The 11,877-nt window shown below is 34.5% G+C and overlaps 1 protein-coding gene across 9 annotated transcripts in view; it reads right to left on the bottom strand.

Annotated features, from left to right (window-relative positions):
* The window catches only part of Cep295 (centrosomal protein 295), a 57,171-nt gene that overhangs the window by 20,480 nt on the left and 24,814 nt on the right, over positions 1 to 11,877 (bottom strand). For 7 of the 9 annotated variants that reach the window (XM_047516096.1, XM_047516091.1, XM_047516095.1 and 4 more), the window contains 8 exons: positions 9,478 to 9,661; positions 8,876 to 9,043; positions 6,294 to 6,515; positions 4,206 to 4,232; positions 2,692 to 2,784; positions 2,440 to 2,543; positions 722 to 859; positions 230 to 327 (listed from right to left, as the gene is read on the bottom strand). In XM_047516096.1, coding sequence (XP_047372052.1) covers positions 230 to 327; positions 722 to 859; positions 2,440 to 2,543; positions 2,692 to 2,784; positions 4,206 to 4,232; positions 6,294 to 6,515; positions 8,876 to 9,043; positions 9,478 to 9,661 — 1,034 coding nt within the window. Of the gene's footprint in view, positions 1 to 229; positions 328 to 721; positions 876 to 2,439; positions 2,544 to 2,691; positions 2,785 to 4,205; positions 4,233 to 6,293; positions 6,516 to 8,875; positions 9,044 to 9,477; positions 9,662 to 11,877 lie in introns of those variants that run through there. The other 2 variants (XM_047516092.1, XM_047516100.1) reach the window with 2 other exon arrangements.

Raw genomic sequence — 11,877 nt, 5'->3', positions numbered from 1 at the left:
AAAAAAGACCTACATTTTCAAGTGTTTGTACATTAAATTTAAAAACAACAACAAAACAGCAATCTAGGGTTGGTCACAATCATGGTGGAAAAGGAACAACACTGTACTACCCTTAGAAATCTACAAGCCAAGTTCTAAGAGAATTCCAGTTAGATCCTCATACAAACCAAATAAATAAATTCCAAAGATGTAGCATACTGTCACACAGAAATGATACCCTAGCCAATACCTGTTTTGCTGTAAAAGCTGTTGTTGATAGTTGTGAATCATCTGCCTATGACTGTTGTCATCAGCAACCACAGTGCATGATGTAGGAGCAGTGCCAACCTAATAAAAGATAGCAACAAATTAAAAGGCAAATTCAGGCTAAAGTATCCTATATAAACTCAAGTTCTACAGTTGTAAAATTCCATATATATATATATATATTTTTGATAGAAGACTGGTACTTTTATAAGAAGTAAGAAATGAAGTAATTCACCATTCTCCTTCAAATCTAAAAGTTCCACATATACACTACATACAAACCAGTCATATCCACTCTGGCATCCCATAGAAACTAAAAGAAAGCCATTAGGTTTGCAAACACTTATTTTATATATACATTATTAAATGACTAAGTAAAAATTAGCATTTTACTTTTTTGAATGCTAGAACTGTTCATATTTTCAATACTTCCCCCCCAGTGATTTATGCAGTGATAAGATTTCTGGCATCCTACCCCAGTGTGTTGAGCTTTTTTTCTTTTTTCTTCTTCTAGATGAGCCCTGAAGTGATCAGTTTCTAATCTTAACTTCTGTTGTTCAATTTGTTCAAGTAATTCCAACTGCTTTTGTTTCTGCTCTTCTATTTCCATTATCTAGGTAATAAAAATACTATTGGTCTATTAACAACAAACTCATATAAAAGAAAAGTTAATACACATTACAGTAACAAGAAATAGTTCTCATCACCAAGAATACCTATTGTCCACAAGTAAGTGGTGTTTTATCTATGTTAGTGGCACTGTTAAAGGAAGGGTAGGAGTGGGAGATGGGAAAGGAGGAAAAGAAAAATGAAAAGAAGTATAAAGTTTAAGAAGGAGTAAACACATTAACTATTTCTGTTTTATGGGAGTACAAGGAAATACTGATCCCACTTAAGAACGTTCTCCAGAGGAGCAATAAGAAGAATGGTCAAATTCTGTGTTTATATCTTTAATTTTACATTGTTCCCAGTATGAATGGCTGAAGAAATTAAATATTGAAACCCCCCCATAGCACTTTGATTTCTTAGGAATACCCATTAAGAGAGAAGTTACCTAGAAGCCAAAGGACTAGTCTGTTTTGTTGCCTGTCAAATGTAGCAACTGGTACAGTTCCTGATACACAGAAATACTGACTAAGTAAGTGAGAAAAGGCACAGGTGTATTTTACAAAGAGGAACATTTGTACTGGAGATAATGAAGAATGATCTTGTTTTCAAAATAAAAAATGTTTTGACCTGATACTTTACTTATACCTAATTAGGCAATAGTGGCTATATAGCGTGGAGTTCCTGTCCTTATCTCACTTTCCCTCACACCTAGGATCCACTGAATTTACACTGTTTACAGTTCTGTAGCACTTCTAGAACTGTATTGTCAATACACATCACTATTTACATTTACATGAATTAAAATTAAAATTTAAAATTCAGTACTTCAGCTTGCCACTAGCCACTTTAAGGACTCACAGCTCAAGGGGCTTGTAGCTACCACATTGGACAGATATGGAACATTTCTATCATCACAGAAAGTCCTATTGGACAATACTGTTCTAGAATATCTGAGAATAAATACCAGCTCATAGAATTCTCACTCCCCAGTTATATTTCTGTAAAAACTATACCTATAAACTGGTTTAGTAATAATTTAGCCTCCTTCAGGGTAATCTGTATATAAAAGAAATCATTTATTAAAAGTAGAAGAGAGACCAAATTTACAATTAAGGAGGTTGAACTTAAAATTTTTCCTCTAAAATATTACTTTTCAAAAAATTTGGAAGGTTATAAAGCCCATCTAGTGTCTAATATCATGACAAAGACTCATTAAATCAACAAATATTTATCAAGCACTTACTGTGTACAAGGGATTATATCAAATATTTTGTAGAATAAATTAAATTATTTTAAAGAAGACAATTCCCTTTTTAAAAAACCCTTATAAACTTTATAGGGAATATAAGATATATATAAAAGCATAAAATGCAAAGCAGACACCGTAAGGGTCAAATGAATAGCACAAGTAAAGACAATGCATTTCATCAGTTGAATGTTTGTGTAACACAAGGTGGAAAACATGCTATCAAAAACAGCCAGATATTAAGACAAATTACACAGGTCAAACAAAGCTGGAGGGCCTAGGAGAAGAAAAACCATAAAAATAATATTTAAAAAAAATATATATATATTTCCATTTACCTGCTTCTGCCTTGCTGACATTCTAACTCTGACTGCTTCTTCTTGAGGATGAAGTAGAACTGAACTCTGAGTTAGAGACGCGACAAGTGGAACTACATTTATTTCTGTGAAAATCCCCACAACAAAATAAGTTTTAATAATTAGAATTCTGACACTATTATCAATACCCTTCCATTCATTCATTACATTAATTTTACTGGAAAAAGATGTGAAGAGTTAAAGAATTTAATCTAAGTTATGAAAAAAAAATACCTTCTTCCTTTTTGGCATCTGTTTGGCTTGAAAGTGATTTATCTTCACTAGTAAGTGGTCCAGACTCAATTGTCAGTATGTCACTTCCAACAACTGTAATAGATAATATCATTGTTATTATGACTATACTATCAGTCAAGCTTAAAGAGGGCAAACTAACACAAATCTGGTTCATTTGAACTTACAGATCCAATCATCACCTTTTTTTGGTACTGGGATTGAACCCAGAGGTGCTTTACCACTAAGCTACATCCCCAACCCTTTTTATTTTGATACAGGGTCTTGCTAAGTTGCCCAGGATTGCCTCCAACTTGCAATCCTTCTGTCTCAGCCTCCCAAGTCACTGGGATTACAAGCATGTGCCATCTCACCTGGCTAAGGTCCAGTCACCCTCTTGATGACCAGATATGTTTCCATTTGTATTATTCAAAGTTAATATAATAAGAAAAATGAAAGACTAAATGTAAGAAAAAGGAAAAAGTGAAGAACCATTTAAAAAGGTATGCTGACACGGTTTTCAAATACAATGGAAAAGCATAAAAAGAAGTAGAATAAGCATGCAGCAATATTAAAAAAGAGGCTAAAGAAATGTCAGGATATCTTTCATGCATTTCAACCTAGAATTTTTTATTATTTGTGAAACCAAAGCAGAGAAGAAATTTAAAGCAGTTTATTCTTATAAGGGTAGCTAGACCTTCTGCATGGAGCACCCATTTACTTTCTCACCTTTTCATTTGGCACCTACTCACATGCTAGATGCTGGAGACATCTGGTGAATGAAAAAAGACCTCAAGGAAGTTTTCCAGGTTGAGTAAGAAGACAGAAACATAATTATCACAGAAAAAAATTATAAAGGTAGAAATAATGATTGGTATTCTGTAAGAAAAACAAGGGGCTATATAATAGAATAAAGATAACATTAGATTAGTGGGTCAGATTTTCAGATTTGATTTCTCTGAGGAAATGATCTTTAAGCATATGCCTGAAAGGTGAGGAAGTATCAAGCAGATAAAGTATGTGGGGAGGTATAAGAGACCAATCCAAACAGATTAGCAGGTATGAAAGGCCCTGTGAGGATAAAAACAACTTAGCTCATTCAAGGAACTGAAAGATATCCATGTACATGGGGTATAGTCAAATAAGGGGAGGAATGAAGCAAGGTGAGAATAGAGAAAGTCTACCCAAACAGGGCCCCTTCTGAAATAACTTTGTTATGGACTGAATATTAGAGTTCCTTTGTTCTGGATTCCGACACCCCATTCTCTTCTATTTCTCTGGTCATTCGCCTTTAATAACTTTACTGTCGTCTCTTCTCTAGCCATCTTCTAGATGCCAAAATCCCTCAGGTGATCTTATTAGACCTCTTTCTCACTGAATTCTTTCCCCTAAAAGATTTCTTCCAGGATTTCTCTTGCTTTAAGCTATTCAACTAATACAATAAATATTAACTGGGCACCTTTTATACAAGGCACTAAGCTCTGAGGATCCAGCAATAACCAAAACAAAGCTCTTACCTTCATGGGTAGGACGGAGAAGGGTATCTGTTAAGAAAAATAAGCAAAATAGGAAAGTAAATTTATTGCCTGTTAGACACTGGTATGAGCTATGGAGAAATAGTGGGTTATAGGAGTGGGGAGTAAAGAAGGTGAGAATGCGACTGGGGAGGGGGAGAGTAAAATTTTATACATGGTAGTTGAATAAATGCATGAAGGAAGTGAGGGAGTAAATCATGGAATATCTAAGACAAGAGAATTCTGGTCAAAAGGATGAGCAACTGCAAAGACCATATGAGCCATTATGTTTGGTCTGAGAGAAAGAGTGAGGAAGCCAAGGAAGTTGTCATCTACAACACATTGTTTGGGGAGGGAGGTGTAGCAATGAAGTCAAATCAACAGTAAGCATGGGAATATGATATGAAGATTGTAAGGGGCTTTGAAGTCACTGTAAGCAAAACAGCTAGTTATTGGAGAGCTTAACCCAGAAGAATGACATGAGCTGACTGATGTTTTAACAGGATCACTCTGTGACCAGACTCCAGCAGGTAGTTGCAGAAGTTGAAGATAGCAGACTACTACAAGAATCTTCACTAGAATATAGATGTGGATTATACTGGGATGGCAGGTGGTGAGAAATGGTTGGGTTTTGGATTATTTTGAAGACAGGACCAATTGGATTTACTGAGGGTTTGGATGTCAGATATGATCAAAGGAAACCAGAATGACAATAAACTTTCTGGCTTGATCAAAGGAATTAAAATATTGCCAGTTATTGAACTGTGAAAGAACAAAAGAAAGGCAGTTACAGGGTAAGGGAGGATACTGAGAGTTCAGTTTGAAACAAATTTAAGATGTTAGATATATTAGGGGAGACATGAAATAAGATAGTTAAATGAGTTAAATTCAAAGGGAGGGCAACCTCAAAAACATGCACTTTGAATGACATTGGTATATAGATGATAACATATAGTTTGACATTAGTGATGAACTAGGGAGTTTGGATTTTTTTGGTACTAGGGATTGAGCACAGGGTCTTGCACATGCTAGGCAAGCACTCTACCACTGAGCTACATTCCCAGTCCATTTTAAAATTTTATTGAGACAGCATCTCATTAAGTTTCCCAGGATGGCCTTGAACTTGAGATTCTTCTGCCTCAGCCTCCCAAGTAGGAATTTTTGATACACAGAAAATATTTGAGGAATAAGTTCTAGAGGTAATGGCTAGTGGTTATGTAAATGGATAAATAGCAAAGGAAACCACAAAGGAGGAACCAGTGAGAAAGGAAAACCAAGAGAGGGTGGAGTGAAAAGACCAACTGAAGGACACATTTCAAGGCTTCCTAATATACCGAGTATAAAATTCAACACTGAAATACAGACTATAAGTCGCTTCTCTCAAAAGCCTGCGAGCAAAACATTTTCATACGATTTAATCATGTCTTTCAAAGAATCCAAAAGATAAAACTCTAAGAAACAAAGAGGAGTTATATCTTCCCAATTCTCATTTGCTCATACATAATTGAAGAAGATATTGTTAGTATGATCTTTGTAACTTCTAAAAATATACTAAATCTCACTTAACTACTTATTATCCTAGTTTTCAATATACTAAATAAATAGCCAATTTATAACCAAAAAAATTCTTTACAATTAAAAGAGGCCAAATCTCTAGTGGGAATGTAAAAGAAATTCAGAGCACATTCAAAGAGTCATAAACATTGTTTTTCATTAAGAACTACTTCTTTCAAAACCCCTTTCTAAGGAAATAAAAGATGTGGGCAAAGGATTCACTAGAAATACCCAGCCAAAATGAGAGACAGCTAAATGTCTCAGTGATAGGGTACTGGATAATTTTGGTTCATCAGTTAACATTGGAATTTATAAATACAAACATACGAACATGTAAATGAATAAATAAATAAGCAAAATAATACATTGAAAGTGGTCTAAGATATTCACTAAGGTTTTCAACATTTGTTGCCTTCATGTACTGGGATGATGTTTCTTAATTTTGACCTCTAGTCTTTTATTTTTCAAGTTTGAGCATAATTTTGAACAACTTAAGAAGGGTTTATGTGCTACACAAATAAGACTACTGAAGACAACCACCTTGGTCCTGCTCAGAAGATATTCTTTCTTCACTGGCAATCGTTCCTGATTCAATTGTTGGTGCTCTACTCTCAATTTCACTAATAGTCGTAATCATTTCACTTTCATCCTCAGACATGGATTTAACTGTCCAGAGAGATTTTTGGCTTTGAATCCTATTTAACAATTTTTTAAAAAGAATTCTTGAAGGAACCTCTTGGGTCTTCATTGCCAAGGTGACTAAAAGAAAAAACAAGAACAAAAACCCAAAGAACAAAAACAACTTATTCAGTATCTATCATATACTAATTGTTCTATCTTTATATACAATTACAGCTATAATCTCTACTTAAAAGAACAACATTATTTACAATTTGCAGTAATACAACAATGCTATTTGATTCAAACAATTTTACAACCAGGAATGATTTTTTCAACTTAAATAATAAAGGTACCAAAATTCACTATTTTCCTATAATATGCATGCTAACACAGATTTTAAGCTAAAGATGTTTATTTTGCTTGCTAAATGATGACAGACTGCATATCTCCTAATTAACTTGTGGGTAAGGTTAGTTTTTGAAATACATGCTGTAAGGTTCTATATTCTGTGCTAGAGTATGGTCACAAACATGGTTCTATACTTCTTAATAGGCTATAGAGGAAATCATCGCTCTATAACCTTAAGAGCAAATCAACTGCTCCCAAGTTATTCTTTGTACTCTCTGGGGAAACTTTCTCTTCCATCTACCTTCATAAAGAAATCCCTTTGGTTATCAAAAAACAAGGTAATAACAATTCAAATATTTGTCCATATAGACTGACAGTTCAAGGCTAAAACTTAGTACTAAACTAATAATTCTCTGCAGAGATTGTGATGCAAATACATATTTATTTAGCTTAATTAAAGAATAAAATTTAAGAATATCTACCAAGGTTGAAAACTGGCCAACTGTACTTCTGTATGATCCACATTTAAAGAATAATTTTTTTCTGAGTTATAACTTATTAACAATAAAATGCACAAAACCTTGTACATATAATTCAATGAATTTTACAGATATGTCTATGTAACACCATCCAGATCATTATATAAAACATTTCTAGCACCTAGGAGTATCTTTCATATCCTTTCCAGTCAATATGCTGTGAAAACAACCACTATTTTAACCTTAAAGTCACGGATTAGTTTTTGCATGTTTTTTGTTTGCTTTTGAATTTCATAAAAACATGGAAATCATATACTTGAGAAATATTTTCTGCCTGGCTTCTTTTAATCACCATCAGTCTGTGACCCATTCATTATGAAAAAAATGGATTAGTTGCTAAAATTTTAAAATAAGGATTTAATAAACAATGGAATTTCTAGCCTTTTTAAAAAAGATAGGATCTCACTATGTTGTCCAGAATGGCTCTGAATTCCTGGGCCCAAGCCCCTCCTGCCTTAGTCTCCCAAGTAACTGGGACTACAGATGTACACCACAATGCCCAGTTCCCTTGCTTTTTGAAAAATGAAAGGATCTGATAACATGAAGTCAGCAATCCTAAAATGGAATCTGTAGGAACTTAAGAGTAACTATCTCTTCAGAACTTCCAATTCTGACAAACTAGAGATCTGAATGATACCCCCAATGAAAATAAGTAAAAAAGCTGGATGAAATAGTACAAATATCTTTTTAAAGACCTTGCTGATCTGGCAGAAGCCAGAAACATAATTTAAGTGGAAACCTAGAAATGCAACCTGAGCCCTGAAACCATCTTCCACCAAATTTATGCCAAAGCCAAACCCAATAACCTTATACTTTTTGAATAGCCTTATACTTTTTTGAATATCCTTCACAAGGATAAAGCCTAGAGACCCCACCTAAGGAGTCTAATAAGAGACCTACATAAAGTTGCAACATCCAAGGGCTATATCCACAATGTAGTGTGCAGATGACAAGAAAAACTTTGATGTCTGAAACAAGGGTAATACCAGGAGAGACATGGGGGAAAAAAAGAGGGCAATTCACTGAAAAGGATTTGGACTTTAAGGAGATGTGAAGTAGAAGAGGGAAGTGTTAAAGGTAACTCCCATTGGTTTGGCTTAATAACTGTAGACTACGGTACCATTAATAACTAATATGCGGAAGGTAGGAAGATAAGATGTAAGTAAAATATGATGATAAATTTATTGCTGGACACTCAGTTTTAAGCGAGTTAAAAAGTTCAGGATGTTGGAGATAAAGATGAAATTTAGGAGAGCAAATTTTGTGCTATTCATGAGTGATACATGAGGTACCCAGTAGTAATGAAACAAAAGACGATTTGCTAAAATTAAAAAAAAAAAACCTGACTCAATTCAAAATTGGGCATCTCATTCAATAACCTAAACAACTCCAAAGTACCTGTACATATGTACAAATACAACAGCTTTCCTACCACATATATGAAGCAGATCTCTAATGACAGATATATGAAAACATCATTTCATCCTGCCACTACTCCCATCAGCATTAGATATAATTTACACTTAAATCACACCAGATTTTCCTGGGGGCAAATGATTCACATTTTTCTCTGTGAAATATTGTAATATTCAGCTTAGAAGATGCTTTTACCATCTGTTTCACTAGAAGATATTATTTCAGTTTCTTTTCCTTGAAGGTTCTCAGTTTCATCTGCATTTTCTTGTTCTATTGAAAGATCCAGTTCTTCATCTTGGATCTGATCAGTCACAGCAGGCAAAGGTTCTGGTTCAAGATGCAAAATCAGGTTTCCTTTCACCTCTTTAAATAAAAAAAAAAAAAAAAAAAAAAACATGCTTCCATTCCAAAATGATTAAAAGGAATTTGAACATAAAATTTTATTTTATCTTATTTATTTAGGTACAAGGGATTGAACCCAGGGGTACTTAAACACATCCCCAGCCCTTTTTATATTTTGAGACAGGGTCTCGCTAAGCAGCGTACAGCCTCCCTAAGTTGCTGAGGCTGGCTTTGATCTTGGGATCTTCCTGCCTCAGACTCCTGAATTGCTTGTATTACAGGCATGCACCACTGTACCTAGCTGATCATAAAATTTTAAAGGTCATCATAGTTTTTAAATCTAAAATATGACATCCTCTTTCAAACTGAGAACATTTCAAGATAAAAACTGCTTTATCATCACAAATATTATTTTCCCACCAAAACATTTAAAAGTCCTGCTAAAAATATCTTACTCCTGTCTGCATTGTACATATCTTCAAAAGCGAACTCCAGCTCTCTCTGCCAGTCTTCTTTCATTTCATTGCGCTTGTATGGAAGTTCAACTAGCTGTGGTGGCATCTGTGCTACAGTCTGTCTCCTACGTGCCAGGTCCTCTTGTTGTAGCTGTTTGAGTTCTTTCATTAATTTCTCTTGATTCTTTAAGAATAAGGATTATAACAGTTGAGTCAAACTTTGGATAGTTATATTAACAGTGAGTGGAAAGTGAGGAAACTGTGAGAAACAGGGCCTGGGGTTCCATCCTCTCTCCTACTATTCAACAAATATTTGCTGAATGCCAGATACTATGAAGAATGCCAGGGGGGAAAAAATCTCAACCCTAGCTTAGTAGTGAGACAACAAACAGCTAGCATTATTTTAGTACTATGAGAAGGTAGTACTGGTTAGGCCATAAAGCTTCTGCCAGTTAGAGTTCTCCTTTCTGGGGGAAGTCATGAAGTCATTTCTATTTAATTTGTCATGACTCCTGCAATGTACTGTGGTCCAGTTCTCCATATACCTGTCTCAAGGAAGCACTAAGATCCAGAGTGACTGTGGAGTGACTGTGGCTTCTTATTCCATATGCTTATGATTTCTCATGATTAAAGGAACCTGAATGTTCCTATAGAGTGTGGCTAATATGAAAGTTGAAGCAGAGCATTTTAGTGAGGTTGCCTAACTGAATATTGGTGGTATAGGGTAAAGAGGAGAGAGAAGGAAGATAGAACTTTAAGTCCTTGGGATAAGAATTTAGTCAGATAAAAGTGGGTAAAGAAGGAGCAGAAGTAAGAGGACACAACTGCAGTACACAGGTGTGAAGACGAAGGCATGAAGTATTCAGGAACAGTGCACAGCTCACTATAGCTAAGGCATGGATGGCAAGGGCAAGTAAAGGCAAAAAGATTAAACTGAGAGGCAGACAGAGGCCAAATACTAGTTCCCACAGACTCCAGCAGGAAGTAAGTCCCAGACCACAACAGGGTCGTCAGCAAAAAGGTTCAGACAGGGAAAAGGAAACCCACTATTAGCAGTAAGACTACACAGCTTTAGATGACCATTCCTGTTGAAAGCAACATGTTTACAATAAGGTGGAGAAGGCCTGCTACAAAAATGGTTGTCCAGTGATGATATATACATATCACTTATTCTTTTGAAAAGTTTTAAATATTCTCTCGTTTGGGGATGATTTTTTTTTTGACTAAGTTTGAAAAAGAATAAAATTATTAACAAATTCTCTTCATTTACATTATGATTCATATCATCTCACTAACTTAAAAAATTTTTGATTAAGTATAATATTCTGGCTCCTTGAAATCATTACATTATTCTACTTGTATTAATTTATAATAACAATGACCATGATCACTAACATCTACTGTAAGCTTAAGAAATTCCATGCACATTTCTAAGGGCTTTACTAAACTCATTTAATCCTCATTACAGAGATGATGAAATAGAGCTCAGAGAGGTTAAATTCTTGCCTGAGGTCAAAGAGTCAAGGAGTAAAGAAGAGAGGTAAATTCAGACAAACTGATTGTGAAGTCTACTTTCTTAACCACTAAAACAGTATTGCTCTTATTGAAGAATGTGTTTAATTTATGATTGCTTTTCATGCTTTTTTCTATAGATTTAAGCCTTAGAAGTATAATAATAATAATTCAGACATAGTTATTTTAGTCATATACACTTTCAGTTTACAAAAGCCTATAATTTAAGGGAAAAGGTCATAGTTTAGGCCAAACCATACAAATAAAACTTTCACAAGATAAGCATTTAGTTTCTATGGAAGTGCTTAAAAATTCATCCCCAAAGTGAATGTTTAAAATATCCAAATTCATTAGTCAAATTCAGGAAACAAAATGAGGCCTTTAACAAAATAATTTTTATACTATGTTTAAAAAATAAGCAGTAACTGAACCATAAGCATGACAAAAGAGAAGCTGAAACGATACTATTTTGCAGGTCTACAACAGTCACTTTTTTAAAGCTTCTTCATAGTAAGGATCATGTCTTTACCTTTCAATCAATACTAAGCAAAGTCAGTAAGTGCTTAATAAATATTTAATGAATTGAATCCTCAATAAAGCACAAATGCAATCCAAACAATTAAATTGTAAAAGTGATTACTTTCTTTTTGGGCTATTTCTGGATTGATTGAACTTAAAAAAACTATGAGTAAATTATTTATGTTATGGGATACAACTTAAGAACAGACCAATCACCACTGAGAAGTCCAAATTTGAGAGTCTTTATTAAGCTGGTTAGCTGACTGTCTCACACAATGCCCCAAAAAATGGCTATTGGGAGAACAGCCCCGACCACAGGGTTGTAGGGGTTCTTACACCAAAAATCACATCAATCGTAAGTGTTTGTTG

Source organism: Sciurus carolinensis, chromosome 11, assembly GCF_902686445.1.
Source record: "Sciurus carolinensis chromosome 11, mSciCar1.2, whole genome shotgun sequence".
NCBI lineage: Eukaryota > Metazoa > Chordata > Mammalia > Rodentia > Sciuridae > Sciurus > Sciurus carolinensis.
The sequence above is the reverse complement of the archived record's forward strand: the minus strand, read 5'-3'. Positions and strand labels throughout refer to the sequence as shown.